Source organism: Sebastes umbrosus, chromosome 7 (genome assembly GCF_015220745.1).
Source record: "Sebastes umbrosus isolate fSebUmb1 chromosome 7, fSebUmb1.pri, whole genome shotgun sequence".
NCBI classification, from domain to species: domain Eukaryota; kingdom Metazoa; phylum Chordata; class Actinopteri; order Perciformes; family Sebastidae; genus Sebastes; species Sebastes umbrosus.
Window position 1 is genome coordinate 31,271,755 of NC_051275.1, and position 24,332 is coordinate 31,296,086.

The window sequence follows — 24,332 nt, forward strand, 5'->3', positions numbered from 1 at the left end:
ACAATGACACCAGAATAGAGGAGAACAAGAAAACACTAGAAGCAAGTACTATACTGCAAGTAAACATTTTACAGGTTTCTCGCTGAACAGAAAAAAATTCATCACAAATTAATTTACATATTTTATAGAAATGTGGGACGATTGAGCTGGAAGTAGTTTAAGAATCTAAAGGTTTATATTACATTAAGATAACTTTCTTCCTGCTAAATTCAAATAGTCATGGTCCCAACATCAAATCTGAAGTTCCCAGTTTTCCAGTTTTATATGTGACGATTAACTTTATTTTAATTGAACCTTGGGAAACAATAAAAAACATTGATGTAGTGGAAAAAGCTAAATAGCCAAGCGAGGAACTGAAAGATTCCCCAGGCCAAAATACAAACTCTGTCGCCAAAATGGCTTCTATCCTGACTTGCATGGCAGCTATTGTGTGTTATATTACATTTACAATATCTTAAAATTAGCTTAAATTAAAATCTAGAAAACATGGCTGTAGTGTGAAAAGCCAAATGAAGACACCTGAACCCTTCATAGGGCTGCAGGCTGATATTGCTTCTTTAAACATTTGCACTGATATGCATAATGACCGAACCAGTTTAACTGAAGGGTAGGACGCCTGAGTGAGATTCAAAGTCAGCCGTTACTGTGAAGTCTGGGCTTGCCTTGAACTGCCTGTTGACACTTGTCCCATCGGCTCCCTCTGGCAATTTCTCACGGCTGCTGGCGTCGAGTCTTTCACCTGCTGCTGCAGAGATTGGATTGTGTTTGCAAAGTTGTCTCAATGAGGAAACTTGAGCTCTTCGTTACAGTTTTCTGACACCATTAATTACTTTAGAAAGTATATCACCTGAGCACACTAAAATGTTGATTACTGCACGGCCTTTACTTTCAAAAACACAAAGTTTCACACAACCAGCTGCATTTAGCATGACTTTATTATACTATCAGTCTGATTTGAAAAGATTTGATTATGCACATGTATGATTATTCAGCTGATACAGTGCTTTGTAAGACAACACACACACAGGCTACTCTATTTCATCATCATTTTCATTTTAAAAATGTAAAAACCATCTCCGTTTGCACCAGCATTTTAGCACCGTTTTAGGAATAATCTCCGTCCATACTGACACGCGTGAAAAAGCATATTAATTAACCATTCACGGATACACTGGGCATGTGCGTGTCGGTGTACACAGGAAGCAGAGTTGTCTATTCTGCAGTTGGTTGCTTAGTTACAGAAAATACAATGGAGTATTATTGTACTCCCTGTAATTAGAGGTCCCATATCGTGCTCATTTTCAGGTTCATGCTTGTATTTTGTGTTTCTAATAGAACATGATTACATGCTGTAATGTGTTCTGTAAATAGTTTAACAGTATTTATAAAGCACTTAAACCTACTTTATAATATAAAAGACCTGAAAATCACACTTTTTACAATATGGGACCTTTAAAGGTCCTGTTTGATACTTAAGATCTCCCTGTACCTTTCCCACAAAAACACTCAAACAGAGATGAATTTAGTGGGGGAAAAAATACTTTTCAACTGTAGCTACAAGGCTACTACTAGGTTACTATGGCCTAACTTAGGTCTTGCTTTAATGAACAGTTACAAATCAAAGTTTTACTACGTTGTGTGTCAAGAAATTTGGTCAACACACGTCTGACTCGTTTCCCCTCGGTTTTGTTGTTCTCACACTCGTAGCTCTGTCCTACTGGAGAGCAGCATTTATGCGTTGTTCGTTTGCAGTTTCTTTGTGAACTTCACAATAGTTGTGTGTAAAAAGTGTGCTGAAGTTGCTGCATGTGTAGGAGTACCATGTTAACGATATGTGAATCTTTCAAAGACGTGTGTTTGTGGCCCACCAGGACCTGCGCATCAGAACTAATCTCACCCTGAAACCATCTCTCCTCAGATTCTTAATTGTGTAAATTCCTCCCTGCCTCCTTGTGTGTGGAACCCAATCTCCATAGCCAGGCCGAAGTAGCTTTAATGATCCTACCTTGGATAAAATAGAGGCATTATAGTCCTAACGGCAGTTTTGGCCCTTAAACACTGCCTCTATTCATGTCTGAAACAATCTGATTCCCTCTCTACCTCTCTTTGCCCCCACTCACTATTCCCTCTTTTTGCAACGGTGTGTCAACAGGGAATCACTTGGCTTAGCGTTCCCCAACATCTCCCTCCTGATATCTCGTGACTGCCGTGGAAAACTGTCGATAAAACAAGTGGGAACCCCGGACTGCAAGGAGTACAAGGCAACCTACAGGAGAAGGCTGCAACCCGTCATCACTGCAAGGTCAGCTTTAATCTCTTGTTTTTTCACCTACTATACATGCTCATAGAAAGTACATCGTACAAATAGGGTTCATAAGAAAACAACTATTGAAATTATTTTATTGTTTTCCTTTCTAATGGAATCATTACCAAAAAATCATGCTCATTATAATCATATTTTCATGGGCGTGACGTTTCACTGAGCCAACGATGCTCTTCTGTGACAATACTATGCGAGTAAAGCTGTTTAAATCAGTGTAGGATGTAATTATGTACTTGATTAATATATTTATACAATAAATAGGGTATAATAACATAATTAATTCAGCATTTACCCAACCAACGGCATTCTGTGGTTTATAGTTTATCAAAGTAATTTATTTATTATAGACAAAAATGTAAAAACTTCTGTTTAAGTAAAAGTAGTAATACCACAGTGTAGAAATACTCTGTTACAAGTAAAAGTCCTGCATTCCAAATTTTACTTAAGTAAGTACAAAAGTATTAGCATCAAAATATAGTTAAAGTACAAAGAGTAACTCATTCTGCACAATGGCCCATTTCAGACTAATATATCACATCTAGGGCTGTCAGTCGATTCAAATATTTAATCGCAAATTAATCGCACATTTTAAAGTGCTACTCATTTTAAAGTAATACTCTTATCAACATGGGAGTGGGCAAATATGCTGCTTTATGCAAATGTATGTATATATTTATTATTGGAAATCAATTTAAAACACAAAACAATGACAAATATTGTCCAGAAACCCTCACAGGTACTGCATTTAGCATAAAAAATATGCTCACATCATAACATGGCAAACTGCAGCCCAACAGGCAACAACAGCTGTCAGTGTGTCAGTGTGCTGACTTGACTATGACTTGCCCCAAACTGCATGTGATTATCATAAAGTGGGCATGTCTGTAAAGGGGAGACTCGTGGGTACCCAGAGAACCCATTTACATTCACATATCTTGAGGTCAGAGGTCAAGGGTCCTGACATCAGTGGGTAGAAAGCACACGTTCACTCCTTTACAAACAGTCAATGTTTGATGAAAATCCCGAAATTCTGAGAAAGTCTTTGCTGTGTCTCTCGTTTCAATCACAAATTAAACATCATGTGCACCTTTACAGCCAGAAAAGTCCAATCTTTAGATCCAGGAAACATTTTGAGAAACTACTTGGGTGATCTCAAAAATGTAAAAAGCAGACGCAAAATAGCATTTTGAGGGTGTGGCTGAGTTTTTTTTTTTGAAGTTTGCTAAACTGATCTCAGCACCTGTGAGTCACAGTGTGTTCCCACTGTTCAAAAATTACCTGCCTGAGACAAAAACTGACATGATGACACATGTCCATGTGGGTTTGGTGGTAGTCATCACGTCACGGCTCTGTGTGACAATATGTGCGTGTGAAGCCCCTCCCGATTTGAATGTATAAAAGACCCCCTCCAACCTTACTCAAACATTTACTCCTGGGGATCTCTCAAGCAAGACTTCCCTGACCTCCAGAGACACACACTTTTGGACCTTTTTTTTGGACGACTGTGCAAGAAGCTTACTGAGAAGACATGGTGTCGGCCGGCTTTCAGATGTTGGGCTCTGCCCTGGGCATTATTGGGTGGATTGGGTCCATCGTTTGCTGCGCCCTTCCCCAGTGGAAAGTGTCGGCCTTCGTCGGCACGAGCATTGTCACGGCTATAACCAATTGGGAGGGCATTTGGATGAGCTGTGTGCACCAGAGCACAGGCCAGATGCAGTGCAAGGTTTATGACTCGATGCTGGCTCTTTCCACTGACCTCCAGGCTGCCCGCGCCCTCCTCATCATCTCCATCATGCTCGGCGTCGTCGCCATCCTCCTTTCCTTCGCAGGGGGAAAATGCACCAACTGTGTGGAAGACGAGGTCTCCAAAGCCAGAATCGGCATTGCATCCGGTGTAACCTTCATCGTTGCCGGTGTTTTGTGCCTCATCCCTGTGTGCTGGACGGCGAACAACATCGTAAAGAACTTCTACAACCCGCTGACGTCGGAGAAAAGGGAAATTGGAGCTGCACTCTTCATCGGCTGGGGGGCCTCAGCCCTCCTCATCCTGGGTGGTGCACTCCTCTGTGCCAACTGCCCTCCCAAGGATAACTTCTCTGCCAAGTACTCAGGTGGCTCCCGGCCAAATGCACCCAAGGACTACGTCTAAGGAGAGAAGAGCCAAAGAGACTGAAAAAAGACTTGAGTCAAATGCTTAGTGGTCCATACAATGGATTCATGTCGCTGCAAAAAGTACGATTTCAATTTCAAAGTGATTTTATTGTGCTCACAGTTTAGTTTGATAATTTCATATTGAGTTACAGCACTTCAATATTTGTTTCATCAGTGCCAAAATGGAGAGATGTGTACCACACCCAAACAATGTGGACTGAGTGACACAAAGCTTAATCAGTGCAAGTGAATAAAAAACCATGTAGTATATATATTGGAACTACATTTAACGTGTTAATTTTGATTCATGTTTTTTTGTTTTCATCCATTTGTGCCCTTTTACATATCATTTCATTTGTGAAAATGTGTTTTATATGTGAGCATCTGAAACTGTAAATAAAGTTTTTTTATCAACATTGAATTATCATGCTTTGTTTTGTTCTTTTAAATTTTATAACATGCCATTAAAACAGCTCCATCTGAAGGTGAAACAAAGGCTTCAAAGAGAAGACACAAGGCCGGACTCTGCTACACACAACCCACAGATTTTAGCTGATTAATATTTAAAAACAATGAAATGCAAAAAGTTTACATATATATATATATATATATACATATATATATATACATATATATGTATATATATATGTGTATATATATATGTATATATATATGTATATATATATATATATACAAAATTCTACATATTATCAAGTTGTCCCAAAAGTAAATCCTAAATATAGTGTAAAATAATCTCTTCTTTAAAAATGTTTCTGGAGTGTAAGTAGACAAAAGAATTGTGGGGAAAAAAAACAACTGAACTTAATTGAGATTACTTTATAATACAACATAATCGTTCAAAAAGCAACACAATACACTAATTTATGATCAACTTTGTATTAGATGTGCATATAATCTAGTCAGACTTTTTGCATTATCCTCATGATCTATGAGATGCATGTTTGTTTTGTTTTTTTACAGGAAACTTACATTTTCCTAATTCAGTCATTACCTGTCCAACACTGCCCCTTGCTGTTAACAAAATAAAACATCCTGTTGTTTCTCACATATGATCGTGTGTAAACACCCTGTAAAATAGGCGTTGGTTTACTGGATACCAAACTTGTGACCTCAGTGATGCTGATTGAATGAACCCTTAGATGATGGTTCTATGAATGTCATTTACAATCTCCAAGAGGTTGTCCGGTAAGAACATGTAGATGATGGTGATGTATCAATTAGTCCAGGTCACACACTCTCTCTCTTTGAGATACCACTCATTTATTGATTAAATAAAATGATAAATGATAAAATAGAAAACATGTGCAGGCATTAGTAACATGTAGTAATAATAAACAAACACATGCAAGCATAATTAAATGCAAGCTAAACAGTTTAAACAGGAGTTAAAGGAGGAGAACACAGCCTTCTTAACAATAAGGGAACGTCAACAAATAGCAGACTCAGGCTCTCATGCAGTACAATGAGCATAATATGAATAAAGGATAATAAAGGAGGACAGATGAGGCTTGTGATCTGCGCAGAAGGTGATTGGAATCACAGCACTCTCTGATCATGTGAAGACCATGCGCCGAGCCGAGACTGTGCATGTGAACAATGCATGGGCTGGTGAGGGGATGCTTTTGGGTTAGACTGCTGCAGAATAAGTGACCTTCTGAACACACCCACTTCTATCACCTGTAGTTGATGTATAAGTAGAAATGCATTATAAAAATACAGCAAATGTTTTCATTTTTAAATCATATTACCTGTTTTGGCTTTTATTCTAGTTCAGACCTGAAACTTGAATCCATTATTCAGTAGTGTAGTTTGTGGTTTTCCCCTCGAACAAGTTGGATGTTTACCACATCTACTGTACATGTACAGTGTTAATAAAACAAAGTTTAAGTTACATTTTTAGGCGACTAAAATGTTACAATTAACTTTCATGAACTGAAAACACACTGTGAAAGGGTTAAAGTTGTAAGACAAAAACACAGACAACTCCCAGACCGGAAAACGCCGTGGTAGCGACCTATCAATCACAAGGTAGCCACGTCCTAAAGCATCTCCTGCTTTATGGTCTGTTTGACTCTAAATGGGACCATAATTTACTAAATGAACATCATGCTGTATTGAAGAAGACTTGAAACTAGTGATTGAGACCATAAACTCATGTTTACAATGTTTACTGAGGTAATAAATCAAGTGAGGAGTAGGCTCATTTACTCAGAGACTTCCATACGATCAGACTTCTTTTAGCAAGCAGAGTAGTCGCCCCCTGCTGGCTGTTAGAAAGAATACAAGTTCAAGGCACTTCAGCATCTTCACTTTTCAGATCTTAGAGTTGCCCACTGCATAAAAGCTTTATAGCTTTTTATGTGAATTTAGAAGAAGCCTCATTTGTCAATTTTGCTTTTGAATGTGCTTGTAACCAACCTTTTTAAATCATTTAGAGAACAAAAGGTTAAAGGATGAGGACGTGTTTCCTTTGTTTGTATCTGACCTTGAAGCTTTGGATTCAGGCAGCTCAGCACTACTAAAGGTCACTGGGTCTTTGTTTGTGTGTAAACTGCTGCTAGCCAATAGGAGCTGAGGACTTGTGGTATCACATACCCTCATGTCTGCATCCCGTCTTCCCACACAACAGCCTATAAATACAAGCTCACATCGCCCTACCTGTCTTTCTTTCTGGATTTTAGCGTGTGAGGAACAAAGCCGGCAAAATGGTTTCTCAGGGGATTCAGATGATTGGTATATCGATGGCTGTGATTGGCTGGTTCATGGTCATCGTCGTGTGCGCCTTGCCCATGTGGAAGGTCACCGCTTTCGTCGGAGCCAACATCATCACAGCTCAGACCATCTGGCAGGGCATGTGGATGAACTGTGTGGTGCAGAGCACGGGCCAGATGCAGTGCAAGGTGTATGACTCCATGCTGGCTCTGGCCCAGGACCTGCAGGCCGCTCGCGCTATGATCATCATCTCCATCCTGACTGGAATCGTTGGCGTGTTTTTGTCAATCGCTGGTGGGAAATGCACCAACTGCATCGAGGATGAGCGAGCCAAGGCGAAGGCTTGCATCCTGGCTGGAGTTTTGTTCATCGTCTCGGGGTTTCTCTGTCTCATTCCGGTCTCCTGGTCCGCCAACACCATCATCAACAACTTCTACAACCCGCTGGTGATCGAAGCCCAGAGGTACGAGTTAGGAGCGGCGCTGTACATCGGCTGGGCGGCGTCTGCACTGCTGCTCTTGGGAGGGGGGCTACTGTGTTGGAACTGCCCGCCCAAACATGAACAACCCCACTACGTACCCAAATTCACACCTGTGAGGTCGGTCTCCACGTCAAGAGAATACGTATAGGATGGTTCGCACTTCCTACATGGACTCTTGAGGTCACAGGAATTGCAACAGAGAGAAATGATAAAACTAAAACATATATTCACTGGCAATGTAAATATATAGAATGAAATCACCGCTTTCCTCGAGCTGAATCCTGAGTTTTGATTGTTGTTAGTGTAAGTGTCACAGTGACCTTTGTCACAGCAGACATTTTGTCTTGTCAAGCAAGTTTTACAAACGGCATAAACAATGACTTCATGCCATGTAGTTGTGCCAGCGGCTCACTGTCACACCTCGATGGTGCGAAGCCAGCATCAATGTGCTTTTCCTGTTATGATGAGTTATAATGTTTGCTGTGAAAACACCAAAACAGGAAATAGGCTCATGCTTCAGTTTAAAATTTCAAAATAAAAGAGCCTTTTAAACATTTGAATCCACGTTGTATTGTAGCTGCTTGATTTAAATCATGATTATAATTAATCTGTGTAAATATTTAGTCTGATTGTTGTAAGGATTTCACAGTGTAATTATCTTTATTATCATTCAGATGGTAACAACTCAACAAAGGTGAAAATACTTCAAGTATGACTTCTACTTAAGCAAGTTTTGCATTGATTATATCTGTCTTTATAACAAAAAGCAATAAGTAAACGCCGTCGGAAAATCTATGCATTTTTATTTATCTGTTGTCATTTTCATTTTCACCAAACCTGCAAATCCACATTTATATTTCTGTGCCTTTGAATCTTGTAATGTTCTGTTACTGTAAATAAACTCAATATTCACTGGATGATTACGGTTTACTTACTTCTGAGAAACTCAACTCATATAATAGTGTTATAGAGATTAAAGACGAGGGAGGAGGTAATGAAATCAGCATCACAAGGTGAGCTGAGTACCCATAGAACCCATTTTCATTCACATATCTTGAGTTCAGAGGTCAAGGGACCCCTTTGAAAATGGCCATGACAGTTTTTCCTCGCCAAAATTTAGCCTAACTTTGGAGCATTTTTTAGCCTTCTTCACAACAAACTAACATGACATGGTTGGTACCAATGGATTCCTTAGGTTTTCTAGTTTCATATGATATGATGACCAGTACCGTCACTCGAACTCTAAAGCCTGCCACAGCCTCCACAAAGACAGTAAAGTTAATCGTGATCACCGGCAATCCAGTGGGCCTTTTAATTAAAAAGACAATTTTGCTAACATCTGGCAGGCCAAATCGAACCTGATGGCGGGCCCCACTTTGGGCAGTCCTGGTTTAAACTAATGTGGCACTATTTCTGTGTTTTTTAACCTGTAGAACTTTTAAGTGGTGTGTTATGGAAAAGTAACATCAAGTATTCCCACAATCATCATTTTTCATTTTTCACTTTCGTCACTGGATCGCAGTGTGGGAAATGGTTGTTTGTGCAGTATCACGTTACTGGATAAGCTGTGCGAGTGTCAACAGCTTATCCAATAGAGGTGTTTGTCATAGGATGTATTAGTGTGATTGCAAAGCGACAGCGTCAGCGGCTTCCTGTGTTTCATCAATCCATCAAGGTGATCGTTATCAATCCTGAGACAGATGTCTCCTCCTCGGCTCGGGGCTGAGTATCTGTCTCAACTGGGCCACACCTTGATGTTCTTGGCACAGGTCATGATAAGGTCTGCTTGCTGTTCATGCCTTTCATCAGCACATTCAACATCAGTGATACAAGCAGCTGGAACAACAAGAAATACCAATTAATTCTTGTGTGTCTTATGTCATATCTATTTTTGGTTTGTGCATCATGATGTTAACAAACCCAGTGTTTCTGGTCTGGTTGTATTAAAGATACTGTGATTGACAGCTACAGTTTAGTTCAGTGATTCAACAGAATATATGTAAACAAATGTAACCTTAAAGGACCAGTGTGAAACATTTAGGGGGATCTAGTTGGCAGAAATGGAATATAATATTAATAAGTATGTTTTCTTTAATGTATAATCACCTGAAAATAAGAGTCGTGTTTTCGTCACCTTAACATGAGACGTTTATATCTACATAGGGAGCGGGCCCTCTTCACGGAGACAGTCGCCATGTTTCTACAGTAGCCCACAATGGACAAACCTAACTTTTACTGCTTGGGCCGGAGTCAATAATGTTAATCGCTCCGGGAAGCTCTGTTGGTTTTGAGGAGCTAAACTAACTCTCTTCTGCTCCGCTAGCTCATTTGTTCACTCACATACACTCACCGCCCTCTCTCTTGCTTCACCACTCACTTCCCTTGGTGTGTGTATTGACGTATTCTTGACCAAACCAATTAGTGACAAAAAAATCTTGTGAAAACATTTTGCAGAAGGATAAAGAGATGCCTTTCCTCTAAAATTGTCTCAGTATGGTAGCGAACACGTAAGGGATAATGTACAGCGAGCCGGTCAGGGCGACGTCTCCTCCTGCTGATTTCAACACAGGTTTGTTGTTCACAGTGTTGCATTATCAGGGGAAAAATAGGATGCGTCCACTCAGGTTTAGTTGCATCATGCTTTTGAGCGTTTTTTTTTCTCTCCGCATGGCTCCAGTCCCAAAGAAACTAAAACATGATACAGTGTGAGTATGCGCCATTGTGCATGCAGGAACTGTGGGAAAGCATCAATACACAGGAATCATTATTCACAGAAGCATGAGATGCCAAGGAATTGGACAAGTAAGAACCCATTCTTAACGGGAATCGGTTCTCTGATCCCATCACTAGCGTTTTCCCTGTCTGCCAAAGTGGCCTGCCGATTTTACCCACCCCTGCCAACAATTTACCCCCATTTGTCTTATCAGCCGTGTTTGGGGATTCAAAGCTGTGATTCACTGATTATAAATTAACACAAGAAAGAGAGAAAGAGCCTGTTTGTGAACTGGACGTGATTTGATCATTTGCATCGTTCACAGTCTGAGCTGGTTTCAGGACCTTTGAAGTCCCTAAGTGGCTGTAAATCCATCCAATAACCCCATCCGTACTGCAGGGCAAATCTGCATATGAAAGTGTGTTTTCTAAGAGCAAGAGGAAACCATTGTTTAAAAATGAGTGCCACTCCTCTAGCTCTGGGAAGAGGAATCTTGTTTGGCCAGAAGAACTCACCTGACGACGAGATGGCCCTCCTCCCTCACATTCCCTGACAAACAACAAGCGAGGAAGCTGTCTCACTCCGAGAGAAGACCAGACCTGTATGCTGAAACGCTCTTCTCTCCTGCCGCAGACAAAGCCTCTTCACCATGGGGCGGATTGGCAAGGAAGTGGCAGGTCAGGTCATAAGCTTCATAGGCTTCATTGGGGTGGCGGTGACCACTGGGATCCCCATGTGGAGAGTGACCACCTTCATTGGAGCCAACATCGTGACGGGCCAGATCATATGGGACGGCCTGTGGATGAACTGCGTGATGCAGAGCACCGGGCAGATGCAGTGCAGTCTGAGTGACTCGGTTTTGAGGCTGTCCAACGATCTGCAAGCCGCCCGAGCCCTGGTCATCATCTCCCTCCTCTTCGGCTTCATCGGCTTCATGGTCACCTTCATTGGAGCCAAGTGCATGGGCTGCCTGAAGAAAGACTCATCAAAGGCCAAGGTGGTGATCATAGGCGGCTGTCTCCTCATTGTTGCCGCCGTCCTAGTCCTGATCCCCGTCTGCTGGTCTGCAGCCGTCACCATCACAGACTTCCAGAACCCTCTGACCATCGAGACACAGAGGAGGGAACTCGGAGCCGCCATCTACATCGGCTGGGCCGCCGCTGCCCTTCTTCTGGTCGGTGGGATCATCCTAACCACGTCCTGCCCTCCTCAGAAACGCTTCTATGGATACCCAGGCTTCCCACCAGCACCACCGTACCCCTACGGACCAAACTCAGCAACGTATGGCCCTGTGTATGCCCCCCCATCCAGCCGACCATACACAGGCACTGGGTCATACGTACCTGGCAAACCGTATGCAGCACCAACCGCATACTCTCCCAGACAATACCTCTAAAAACTGAAAGGACAGAAAGAGGATAAAGACTGAGATTTTAGCCACGATGGTTTCAGCAACTTGTTATGCCACTAGAAAGTAAAATAGCACCAAAATACACATTATACTTCTAGAGGATGGTGTGTATTCTAATATATTGTTGGTATTTAAAATTAATTCAATCCATGTGATCTTTTGATTATCATCAATCATTCATAAAATGTTTTCTCTGTTGGACTGATTTAAAGCAGAAATCTTCCTAGTTTATGATGTCTTGATTTCAGATGAATATTATGTCAACATGGCTGTGTGCACTGAGAGTTGCATTTCTTTTCAATGGTTCAAGGAAGTCACTGTCGATATATTTATTTCCCTGTCATACAGAGCCTGATTTTGTAAATAGTGATGATTTGTGATGTTTGTTTTCTGCAAATGAAACTTTATTTTTTAAAGATGTTCAATAAAATGTTTGAAAAATATTCACTTATGTGTTTGTGGAGTTATTATAACAACATATTGTTACTATTTAATTCAATGTTATTAAATATTATGTCATTTTAAAAGGTCAGGGCCTTTCTGTGTGAATGAGAGGCAGAAATGAAAAAAAAAACAATATACATTTTCCTCTTATATATAAAAATTATAACCAATTTAAAACTTTTATTTAATTTTAATTATGTGTCGTTTCACTGTAAATTGTGAGGAGCTTATTAAAGATTATTTAATTATTAATTATTATTATTATTATTAATTATTTAAAATAAAAATAAAAACACAAAGATACATGATAAACCTTGTGAAAATGAAGACAAAAATTGATTGAGAAAAAACTTAATAAATTCCTAGACTAGTGTATAATATGCAAATATATGGTGATTAAACATACGTAATGAGTAAAAACATAAATGGAGGTACTTTCCATTAACGTCTGACATCCGGTGATACTCCCAACCATGATGGTGTTGTTTTTAAACCTGAAATTAGTGACTGGACCTGATCTTCCGGTAATGGGCCAATCAGAGGTTGGCCAGTGTTTAGATAAGGAAGGCGGTGCCTCTTTACGGTCCTCATTTACATAGAGTCCGTAATGTTCATCTCATCGAAACTACTCCGTACAAGTGATGTTAAGAATCTGGTCGGGCAGGTAATTCAATCAGCACACTGGTTTCAGGTCAGAGGGACGGACGTTCTGACTCCACCTTCAACAAAGACCTTATAACCAAAGGAGACGTTCAACCGTCTTTATTCAACTTTACAACCTGAGCTGAGCTGACCTGTTCCTGAAAACTCTTCTGCTTCTGTTCAAGTGACTCAAAACCAAACCTCATCATGGTATCAATGGGACGACAGATGCTGGGCTTTGTCCTGGCCATCATCGGCTTCCTGGGGACCATCATTGTGTGTGCCCTGCCCATGTGGAAGGTCACAGCTTTCATCGGAGCCAACATTGTGACCGCGCAAGTCATCTGGGAAGGCTTGTGGATGAACTGTGTGACGCAGAGTACAGGCCAGATGCAGTGCAAGATCTACGATTCTCTGCTGGCTCTGCCCCAGGACCTTCAGGCCGCCAGAGCTCTTGTGGTCATCGCCATCATCGTCGCTGCCTTTGGGGTCATCTTGGGCATTATCGGAGGCAAGTGCACTAACTTTGTGGAGGACGAAGCTTCCAAAGCCAAGGTGGCCATTGCTGCTGGAATCGTCTTCATTTGTGCCGGTGTTGCAATCCTCGTCCCCGTCTGCTGGTCTGCCAACACCATTATCAGGGATTTCTACAACCCCGTCTTGACCAACGCCCAGAGGAGAGAGCTGGGGGCTGCACTCTACATCGGCTGGGGCACAGCAGCGCTTCTCCTCCTGGGTGGTGCCCTCCTCTGCAGCTCCTGCCCAAAAAAAGAAAGCCCCGAGTATCCAGTCAAGTACGCCCCCGCCAGGTCCACAGCCACCAGCCGAGCCTACGTCTGAGACGTCCATTCTCCTGAGAAAGACTCCTAATTGCTTTTACTTTTCTTGAGTAATCCTCCTTCGTTGTGAGTTTCTGTTACCACCACAAGTTGTGTCTCACTTTTATTTTGTTTAAAGTGTCACACAGTGAGAACTGATTTTCTGAGAAATTCAGATTTCTTTGGTGTAGGCAAGAGAGAGGAAGGAGAAACACAGTACAAACGACGTGGGGTGAAACTATTGTACTGGCAAGGAAATCTTCCAACGGCATGATGACTGGACTGAATGAGAGCTATTCTATATAAAGCTTGTATCGAAACAAATTTTTCTCTGTATGTAAATCTAAGCTGTGCTAGTTGTTATTGGTCAACAAGAGCTATGATAAAAGGAAAGGTCTACAGTAACCTTGATTTATTGTGAATTTGCTGTATAAAATAATTTACCAATATCTTTTGCAATATTAAAAGAATGTTTTTGTTTACTGAAATCACAGATTTTTAATAAAACATTTACTTAAATTATATTCTTTTGTTCGCCTATTCTGTTCTCTTTTTTTTTTTTGCTTTTTGCATTCACAGTTTTGATTTTAAAGTTGAGAGTCCAGAGCAACTTCAGATTAATGCAACAGGAAATGTTGTTTTTTGCAAACTCAAATCAGGTTAGTCAGTCTTTTAACATTTTGTTCATGCCAGACTGAAAGCAAGTCTTTCAGCTTGATCTTATCAGAAGGGCTGAGTAATGCAGCGATGACCCAGCTTATCATGCTGGCTGGCAGAAAGCAAACTGAGGTGCATGTTTCTGACGGAATACATTATAGTTTTAGAAACACAGTAAGTATAACGAAGCAGGTGCAGAGTGTAACAACAAAGTGTATTCAAAAACATTCAGCAGTATGTTGAAATCTTCATGCAGACGTTCAACCAGTTCAACCAGTTCAGCCAGTTTTACAGAGTTGAGTGCCAGTTAAAACCTTTTTATAGAGTTGGCTACAGTGTGTTTTAAGAGCCGTACCTATACACAATTAAAAAGTCTTCTATTTGAATAAAGAAAAGATTAAATAAACAATGAGGTTTGAGGACTGACTTTCAGTTCTAAAGGATAAAGCTGGCGTCAGTCGACATTTTTGTAGAACAAATCCGACCGAAAGCCACCATTTCTCAGTACTTTCTTACTTCCCTCCTCAGTCTCTGGCACTCAGGCCCAAGCACATTGGTTTCTACTGATGACGTAAATCTTGTGTCTAAATATAGGCCACAAATGTACCAGTATAGTTTAATTGTTAAAAAAGGGGTTACGTAATTTACTAGCTGGGCACTGTTATTGTTTAGCAAATGTTTGTCAAACATGAATACATTTGTGCATTTATTGGGGACTATGTCCAGCTGTGAATATTTACCCCTTTAGTGAGTATTTAAAGCAGCAGGATGTTGGATTGACTTAAAGTAATCTACAGTGTTCATCGTAATGCAGCGGTGCTCATTGGTGTGTTTTTAATAGTTATTCAACAACGATGGAGTTACAAAAAGGAATTTCAAAAAGGATAATAAACAAAACTTACTATGTCACAGAGGTATAAGATATATCAGGCTTTTGGTACACATACAATACTCAACTCAACTATATTTAAATAGCACCTTTCATACAAACAAGCAGCTTGTGCTTCACATAGCAAGATTAAAAGACCACAGACAAAAATAAATAAAACAACAATAATATATTCAATTTTGCAAGACTGAAAATTACAACAATAAAATGTTAAGTAAAATGAAAGTCAATAAAATAAAATAAACACTTTGGATAAAATGATTAAACCCTAACAACTAAGGTTATGACATTACTCCAAATTAAAAGCCAGATTAAATGATAAGTCTTTAATTTCCTTTTAAAATACTTAATAGGATAAATTCATTGTTACAATAATAAAAATATAAAATAACAGAAAGGTCACAAAGGAGCCTTATCCTTTGTTTTTTATCAGACTGAATCACAGCGGATGTAATTAGGATTTTTTTGACACTGAAGAATAACAGACCGTTGCTATGGGCGTAGTTCTGATCTCAGACTCTGGAGGACCATTTTTGTGTCAAATTATTTGTATCAGAGAACCGATTCCCGTTAAGAATGGGTTCTTACTCGTCCAATTCCTTGGCATCTCATGCTTCTGTGTCTTTCGATTCCTGTGTATTGATGCTTTTCCCGTATACGTATGCGTATGCGTTCCACAATGACGCATACGCACTCTGTTTCATGTTTTAGTTTCTTTGGGACTGGAGCCACACGGAGAGAAAAAAAAACGCTCAAAAGCATGTCGCAACTAAACCTGATGGGACGCATCCTATTTTTCCCCTGATCATGCTACACTGTGAACAACAAACCTGTGTTGAAATCAGCAGGAGGAGACGTCACCTGTTAGCAGCTGGTGGCAACTGGTCACGGCAGTTCGTGAAATAGACACAGAATTTAATCAATTTGATTCGTTCTGACTCCACCTTCAACAAAGACGTCCTTATAACCAAAGGAGACGTTCAACGGTCTTTATTCAACTTTACAACCTGACCTGAGCTGACCTGTTCCTGAAAACTCTTCTGCTTCTGTTCAAGTGACTCAAAACCAAACCTCATCATGGTATCAATGGGACGACAGATGCTGGGCTTCGTCCTGGCCATCATCGGCTTCCTGGGGACCATCATTGTGTGTGCCCTGCCCATGTGGAAGGTCACAGCTTTCATCGGAGCCAACATTGTGACCGCGCAAGTCATCTGGGAAGGCTTGTGGATGAACTGTGTGAAGCAGAGTACAGGCCAGATGCAGTGCAAGATCTACGATTCTCTGCTAATTCTGCCCCAGGACCTTCAGGCCGCCAGAGCTCTTGTGGTCATCGCCATCATCGTCGCTGCCTTTGGGGTCATCTTGGGCATTATCGGAGGCAAGTGCACTAACTTTGTGGAGGACGAAGCTGCCAAAGCCAAGGTGGCCATTGCTGCTGGAATCGTCTTCATTTGTGCCGGTGTTGCAATCCTCGTCCCCGTCTGCTGGTCTGCCAACACCATTATCAGGGATTTCTACAACCCCGTCTTGACCAACGCCCAGAGGAGAGAGCCGGGGGCTGCACTCTACATCGGCTGGGGCACAGCAGCGCTTCTCCTCCTGGGTGGTGCCCTCCTCTGCAGCTCCTGCCCAAAAAAAGCAAGCCCCGAGTATCCAGTCAAGTACGCCCCCGCCAGGTCCACAGCCACCAGCCGAGCCTACGTCTGAGACGTCCATTCTCCTGAGAAAGACTCCTAATTGCTTTTACTTTTCTTGAGTAATCCTCCTTCGTTGTGAGTTTCTGTTACCACCACAAGTTGTGTCTCACTTTTATTTTGTTTAAAGTGTCACACAGTGAGAACTGATTTTCAGATTTCTTTGGTGTAGGCAAGAGAGAGGAAGGAGAAACACAGTACAAACGACGTGGGGTGAAACTATTGTACTGGCAAGAAAATCTTCCAACGGCATGATGACTGGACTGAATGAGAGCTATTCTATATAAAGCTTGTATCGAAACTAATTTTTCTCTGTATGTAAATCTAAGCTGTGCTAGTTGTTATTGGTCAACAAGAGCTATGATAAAAGGAAAGGTGCACAGTAACCTTGATATATTGATATAACTGCTCACGGCAGTTCGTGAAATAGACACAAAATGTAATCTATTTGATTCGTGTACATAGACACAGATTTCCCCTTTTATTTTGTGACGCTCAGTACGACTTTCAACAACGTATTTTTCACCGGAAGTGACGCAACTTAAGTACAGAAGTTACGTGACAAAAATTACTTAGTTAGCTTTAAGAAAAGATCGTGGTTTGGGTTAGAATAAGTCTGGAAGTGCTGGTACGGAAGTTACGTGACAAATAAATCAACTTTGACTTGTGGTTTCACATTGTGATGGAATTTCTGATACACTAGTTAACTTATAGGAAGGAAGAGGCCCCGGAGCTGTTGATGTCTTACATAGAAGGTTTATTGAAGCTTGATCAAGGAGCAATTGTCAGGTCTCCACCATTGAGGTTCTCTCTGCCTGAAGGCTTCACAACTCTGCCCTTCCTCCCTGGTGCTCAGTGTCTTAACCTTATCATGTTTTGACTTGGCTCTGACCCTGGTTGCCCAAGCGACTGGCTCTACGATCCCCACTACAGACACAGCTGTACAGATAACGATATTATTAACCAAACCAAATCATAACCAGACATCAGATTTATTCATTTTGCAGATTTATTTTTCAACAGTGATTTGTAACAGTTTTGCAAGGCTCAGGTGAATGTTGGTGTCAGATCAGAAAACACTTCCTTGTGTCCTTTAAAAAGGCAGTTTCAAACAGTGTATTTCGTCAGCTAATTTGGAGGATTTGTATGCAAGTACATGTTATTGTACAAAGTGTAGGAAATGCATTTCTATTATGTTCCACAGACATTTCCTTACGAACATGATGTCAGCAGTGCAGCATTGCTGTACAAGTTGTTTCACTGGTGTGAACACACCCTGTTGTGTTGTTGGTTTCACATTCCTAACTTGCCCTCTGCCATTAGAGAGAGAATCTACCTCAACCTGTTATGGATCAATGATTGTGTGCCAAACTGATGTCAGAGTAGACAATGGAACAAATGCATCACAGTCTAATGAAGCAGTGATTGAATATAAAAGGTTATGGTTAAAAGTGGAAAAAGTATTTTCTTCTTTCAATGTAAAATGCCTTTTTAAGTATGTTATACCTGATCATAAACCTTATTTTCCACCTTTTAAAAGCTTTTATGCTTCTTGATAGTTTTAAGCACCTGATGATATATTTACAAGGAAAATTCCAAATGGCATTATAGCTTTTAAAAATCAGAAACTGAAACTTAAAGAATCCAAGTTGTTTATTAAGTTAACAATGAAACTAAAGAAAATTTAGAGCAAAATTTGAAGTCACCTAAAGTTGTTTTGAAATATGTCAATAGATAGATGCCCAAAAATACTGCAGCTGCTCAGCGTTCAACGGTAATTATTAAAAAAAACGTTTTAAACTTGACTTGGAAGTCAATTTCTACTTCACTCTATACAATTTTGTTTTATTTATTAGTGGTTAACGCAAATTAATTTTAACGCCACTAATTTCTCCAACGCAACTTGCAATTTTTAGGTTGTAGTGGGCTCAGTTTTAAAGTTAGAGTGAAGATACTAGCATCATATGAAACTAGAGAACCAAATGCCAAACATATCCTAAATTATGGCGAGGAAAAACTGTCATGGTCATTTTCAAAGGGGTCCCTTAACCTCTGACCTCAAGATATGTGAATGAAGATGGGTTCTCTGGGTACCCACGAGTCTCCCCTTTACAGATATGCCCAATTTATGATAATCACATGCAGTTTGGGGCAAGTAATAGTTAAGTCAAACCACTGACACACTGACAGCTGTTGTTGCCTGTTGGGCTGCAGTTTGCCATGTTATGATGTGAGCATTTTGTTTATGCTAAATGCAATACCTGTGAGGGTTTCTGGACTATATTTGTCATTGTTTTGTGTTTTAAATTGATTTACAATAATAAATATATATATACATTTGCATAAGGCAGCATATTTGCCCACTTCAATGATGATAAGAGTATTAAATACTTGACAAATCTCCCTTTAAGGTACATTTTGAACAGATAAAAAATGTGTGATTAATTTGCGATTAGTTGCGATTAAATCGACTGATTGAAGACTAAAGTTAATTGTCATGTTTTATTCACCTTGCTCTCAAACTAGTTGGAGTTTCACCCACAGCCACCACCCAACTAAACTCCAATTAACAGGATAATTGAAATGCTCGCTTGCACTTCAGCTCATTTACCCGCCGCCAGTGATTTATTTAAAATAAATCTCAAACACTCGTCAGTGTGCAGACATGGAAACATGTATGTACACATGGAGACAAATCCCTGTTTGCCTTGACACTGTGTCATGAGTAGCAGCATGGATTCATTTAAGTCTCACTGTTTGCAGACTTTCTTAAACCCTTATGTCAACACTACTGTCTGCGCTCCGCTGTGCATTCAAACTGCCAACATTTTCAAGTTGGTGAATTTTCTGTCACATACGTCCTTTTCTTTGTTGAGAGTACCAACAAAACCTTCTGTAACACGATACTCATCTCCATCCAGGAGACAAAGTGAACCTTTATTGTTCTGACACACAAAGAATCCTGCATGGCTGGTATTCTCTGACGGGGCCTCTAATGTGTCTTTATTAGCCTTCACGCCTCCCATTCTTCAGTCTGCTTCAGAGGAACGCAAACACCTGACCTGCTCCTAATATTCTCTCAGAGACTCTCGGAGAGAGAAGACGATGGCTTCCATGGGGATGCAGATGGCGGGCTGCGCCATGGGCATTCTGGGCTGGATCGGGGTGATCATTGTGTGCGGCACACCCATGTGGCGGGTCAGTGCCTTCATTGGCAGCAACATAGTGACATCCCAGACCATGTGGGAGGGCATCTGGATGAGCTGCGTGGTCCAGAGTACGGGCCAGATGCAGTGTAAGGTGTACGACTCCATGTTGGCTCTAACTGGTGACCTGCAGGGGGCCCGGGCTCTCATGGTGGTTTCCATCGTCGTCGGTATCATTGGGATCCTCGTAGCTTTCTTTGGCGGAAAGTGCACCAACTTCATTCCAGATGAGAGGGCCAAGGCAAGGGCGTCGATAGCAGCGGGTGTGTTGCTGATCATCAGTGGACTCCTTTGTCTTATCCCTGTTTCGTGGACTGCCAGCATTATCATAAGGAACTTCTACAACCCTGTGCTAGTTGCCGCCCAGAAAAGAGAGCTCGGGGCCTCTCTTTACATCGGCTGGGGGGCCGGGGCTCTGCTGCTCTTGGGAGGAGCGCTCATGTGTGCCAGCTGTCCCCCTAAAGAGGAGAAGACCCCCTCTGCTAAGTACTTCCTAAACAAGCCTGGAGGAAATAGCGATTCAGGCCAATCGTACGAACCGAACAAGACGTATATTTGAGATTTCTAAACGGACAAAGAGAAGTCTGGTTGATGTAAAATAAACTTGGAGTTTAATCTGTGAAACATCAAGAAAAAGGACGAACACACAGACGACCCACAATGAAGGAAATATGCACTTTTATGCTCTCTGTCGGAGATTGCTTTGAATATTGTTGGTACTCTTGGTAATGAACATGTATATGGTGGTAGCTTAAATTATAAAAACTGTGTTTTACATGCTTGGGAAAGTGGATGAAGAAATAATTTATTGTAATTGCACTGTGCACCTTTTTGTCCTTTGATATATGTATTTTTTTCACAATAAATTACCTTCTGTTGTACGTTGTGTTTCTGTCATGCTTCTTGTTAATGCACATTTAAAAAAACAAAAAGCACCTGTGGTTGGAGAACCTGTTTGTCAGGTACTTACCGAAGATCACTATCCAGTGAACAAAGATGGTGACTCAGGGATTTATAATCCTGTAGGTTGATTTGTTTAGTAAAACTCGACCTGCTTTCAAAAGTCAACGTTTGCTGCATAAACACTGAAGGAGGAAATACATTAAAGTGATTAAAAGGGGTTATCCAAAAACACAAAAGTTGGTTTCGGAAGATGGTTTTGATTTGTTGTTGTCGTCCGTTCACATTCCCACCAACCTGAAGGGAGTGTTGTGTTTCCTCTTGTTATCGGGCTGCAGGTCAGAGAGACGGGAGGAAGGGAGGGTCAAATTACTCACATGTCTCAGGAAGTGTCTGAAGAGCTTGAAGCGTTCAAAATGACACATTTCTCCACTAACTGTTCGTGTTTTCTCAGAGGTTTACTTTCATGTTTTTGTACACAGCAACTCTCTGTATTCTGAGCACAAGAAGTGAAGAAAGATAGATATTGATGATCAACAAGGCCTACACTGATTCTTCAAACTTTAAGGGACGTGATATCTTGACATAGCAAGTGTTATATTTACAGTAGTTCGGTTCAGTCTGGTGTGGATGTGGAGGTCAGACATTAATCCCACCCTTTTATGGTGATAGTGAAATACCTTGCATTTATAATACATACATTTTGTCCTACTCGAACAACTCACTGCCATCATTTAAAACCTACGATGCAAAGATTATACCCCAATAAGACATTTGTAAGATTCGTTATTAAAAAAAAAAGTAGTGCAGTATTTACATATTTGCAGTATTATGAAATGGGTGTCTGTGGTGACATTCCTGGGGGAAAAAAATGCTGAAAAAATGTAACAATGCACACAATTCTGAAAACTTGAAGCTCATGTACATAGAAATATAATTTTTCTATTTTATTTCCAAGCTAATGTGTCCACAAAAGACTCCAGACTGCTAAACTCTGAGCACAATCCCATTGTTTTCACTCAAATATTATCCAATCCAATCCAAATTTATTTATAAAGCACATTTAAAAACAACAAAAGTTGACCAAAGTGCTGTACAATTATACATAAAAAACATAAAGACAACACAATAAAACACTAAGACCAACCTAAAACCAACAGGACATTAAAATAATAAAAGCGTTAAGACCAATAGGAAAGGAAAAAGGATTAAAATAGTCAACTCTCATGCCGAAAGGTAATTCTGCAACACCACATAAACATTCTGATAAAAAAAAGTTGATTCGGCACCGACTATTCAAAAACACTTCACTAGCAAATTGTAATTTCATGTCAGCAATTATTCTGCGACAGAAGATGACACTTTCTATTTATTTATTTTTTTCAAATTGCAAACATTGAATGTTGAGGTACATCTTTTCAAAACAAAACTCAGATTCTTCACCTGAGTTTGTCGCCTCCAGTCATCAGTGTCATTGTGTTTGTCTTTTGTGACGTACTGCGGCCTAGTGGCCGTTTGCCTCCATGGCTAGATAATCCCTACATCTTTATCTGATGACATCAGTTACAGGAAACGACTTCAGTTTTACGGAAAAACCTCTCTGTGGCTGCTGTTATCACATCTGATAACAGTGAACACAGTTTACCTGCACACAGACACTTTGTATCTTGTGTCTATCTATCTGTAGTCTTTCTTATTTTATATGTCTTTAGTTTACATAATCCCTTGTTGCAGGTTGAAATGAAAAGCCGCACATGAACATGAAGGTGTTTATGTGTTTCCCAGGGTGTGAGAGGGCCTGCTCGGTGTCCCATGGCGGTGCAGGAGCTGGGAATCAGCTTGTCCATGATAGGCGTCGCCGGCACCATCCTGATCTGCGCTCTGCCCATGTGGAAGGTGACGGCGTTCATCGGCACCCACCTGGTGGTCATGCAGGTGTTCTGGGAAGGTCTGTGGATGACGTGTGTCAGCGAGTACACAGGTCAGCTGCAGTGTAAGCTCTATGACGCCCTGCTGGACCTGTCGCCAGACCTCCAGGCGGCCCGCGGCCTCATCTGCATCAGCCTGGTGCTGGGATGCTTGGGATTCCTCATCTTCCTCCTGGGAGCGCGCTGCACCAACTGCCTGAGCCACCCGAGGATCAAGGCTCGGGTGGTGCTGAGCTCCGGGGCCATCTTCTGCCTGGCGGCCCTCACCACCGTGGTCGCCGTTTCCTGGACGGCCAACTCCATCGTCAGGGACTTCCACAACCCACGCGTCCCCGAGGTGCTGAAGAGGGAGCTCGGCGCAGCCATATATATCGGCTTTGTGACATCTGGGCTGCTGTTCATTGGGGGAGCCATTCTGTGCACAAGCTGCCCACCACAGAGGGCCAGGTTCCCCTCCAGTAGGTACACACTGGCCAGGACACCCACACACAGCAGCTACGCCATCAAGAACTATGTGTGAAGTGAGGACAAACAAGTTACCTCTTAAAGGGTAACTTCGTTGTTTTTCAACATGGAGCCTGTTTTACCACGTTTTTGTAACCACAATTTTTGAAACTGGTCCAGTAGTGAGGGAGAACGCTGTAACCAGCAGACGCGAAACAAGCTGCGAGGGCGAGTGAGCAATGAGTCAATGTAACATTACGTTCACTAAAAGTGTTTGTTTTTGCCACTGACAGGCTCAGATTGTTATTATAAGTGTCTGACCACATTACAGAAAGGACCCTACAGAGAAATAAAACCTTTTTCTTTCCTTTCGCTTGATCCGGTCTGTTTGTGATTGTGTCCAAGTCCAGCTCAAGGAGAAGTCTCGTTGTGAAATCTGAATATCCGTATATACTCTTGCTCAAAAAAACAAATTCAGAGATCTCATCCACATTGTGGAAATCATCTAAATATTCAGCCATGACATTGACAATCTTTTAGATAACACTAAGCTACACTTTCTGTATTCCAACACAACAAACTCTTCCCAGCTTTCACTCGCAGTGTTTAAACCATGGATGTATTCCACTATTCCACTATTTCACCGTTGTCTTCCGGCAACACGTCACCTCGCCAGATTTCAGAACTCTTTCCATAATGTCAGACACTTATAATAACAATCTGAGCCTGTCATGGCAAAAACAAGCACTTTTAGTGCACATAAATGACGGTGCCAGCTTGCCCCGATAGCACCATATTGCAACCTGTGAGCAGCTGCCGTCTACAGCGCTCTCCCTCAATACTGGACCTGTCGTCCCTAGTAGTCATCCATCCATCCATTATCTGTAATTGTAAT

The 24,332-nt window shown here is 41.2% G+C and overlaps 6 protein-coding genes and 1 pseudogene across 6 annotated transcripts; all 7 read left to right on the plus strand.

The window, feature by feature from the left end:
- The first annotated feature begins 1,929 nt into the window (after positions 1-1,929).
- On the plus strand, positions 1,930-23,791 carry cldnj (claudin j). Its single transcript, XM_037775212.1, has 2 exons — positions 1,930-2,302; positions 22,851-23,791. Exon 2 carries the CDS (start codon positions 22,878-22,880, stop codon positions 23,511-23,513), a length of 636 nt encoding a protein of 211 aa, XP_037631140.1. The 5' UTR covers positions 1,930-2,302; positions 22,851-22,877; the 3' UTR covers positions 23,514-23,791.
- Positions 3,730-4,895, plus strand: LOC119491322 (claudin-4-like). The gene has a single exon (XM_037775215.1). The coding sequence runs from the start codon at positions 3,852-3,854 to the stop codon at positions 4,470-4,472; it is 621 nt and encodes a 206-aa protein (XP_037631143.1). The 5' UTR covers positions 3,730-3,851; the 3' UTR covers positions 4,473-4,895.
- LOC119491323 lies at positions 7,143-8,603 on the plus strand (annotated as a pseudogene).
- Positions 10,950-12,255, plus strand: cldnf (claudin f). The gene has a single exon (XM_037775210.1). It carries the CDS (start codon positions 11,051-11,053, stop codon positions 11,795-11,797), a length of 747 nt encoding a protein of 248 aa, XP_037631138.1. The 5' UTR covers positions 10,950-11,050; the 3' UTR covers positions 11,798-12,255.
- LOC119491320 (claudin-4-like) lies at positions 13,008-14,238 on the plus strand. The gene has a single exon (XM_037775213.1). The coding sequence runs from the start codon at positions 13,106-13,108 to the stop codon at positions 13,736-13,738; it is 633 nt and encodes a 210-aa protein (XP_037631141.1). The 5' UTR covers positions 13,008-13,105; the 3' UTR covers positions 13,739-14,238.
- On the plus strand, positions 16,256-17,356 carry LOC119491321 (claudin-4-like). The gene has a single exon (XM_037775214.1). It carries the CDS (start codon positions 16,340-16,342, stop codon positions 16,970-16,972), a length of 633 nt encoding a protein of 210 aa, XP_037631142.1. The 5' UTR covers positions 16,256-16,339; the 3' UTR covers positions 16,973-17,356.
- LOC119491317 (claudin-4-like) lies at positions 19,977-21,046 on the plus strand. The gene has a single exon (XM_037775211.1). It carries the CDS (start codon positions 20,065-20,067, stop codon positions 20,722-20,724), a length of 660 nt encoding a protein of 219 aa, XP_037631139.1. The 5' UTR covers positions 19,977-20,064; the 3' UTR covers positions 20,725-21,046.
- Positions 23,792-24,332: the final 541 nt, after the last annotated feature.

Excerpts from the sequence above, each read along its gene's own strand:
- LOC119491322 (XM_037775215.1), top strand. The coding sequence starts at position 3,852 with ATGGTGTCGGCCGGCTTTCAGATGTTGGGCTCTGCCCTGGGCATTATT.
- cldnf (XM_037775210.1), top strand. The coding sequence starts at position 11,051 with ATGGGGCGGATTGGCAAGGAAGTGGCAGGTCAGGTCATAAGCTTCATA.
- LOC119491320 (XM_037775213.1), top strand. The coding sequence starts at position 13,106 with ATGGTATCAATGGGACGACAGATGCTGGGCTTTGTCCTGGCCATCATC.
- LOC119491321 (XM_037775214.1), top strand. The coding sequence starts at position 16,340 with ATGGTATCAATGGGACGACAGATGCTGGGCTTCGTCCTGGCCATCATC.
- LOC119491317 (XM_037775211.1), top strand. The coding sequence starts at position 20,065 with ATGGCTTCCATGGGGATGCAGATGGCGGGCTGCGCCATGGGCATTCTG.
- cldnj (XM_037775212.1), top strand. The coding sequence starts at position 22,878 with ATGGCGGTGCAGGAGCTGGGAATCAGCTTGTCCATGATAGGCGTCGCC.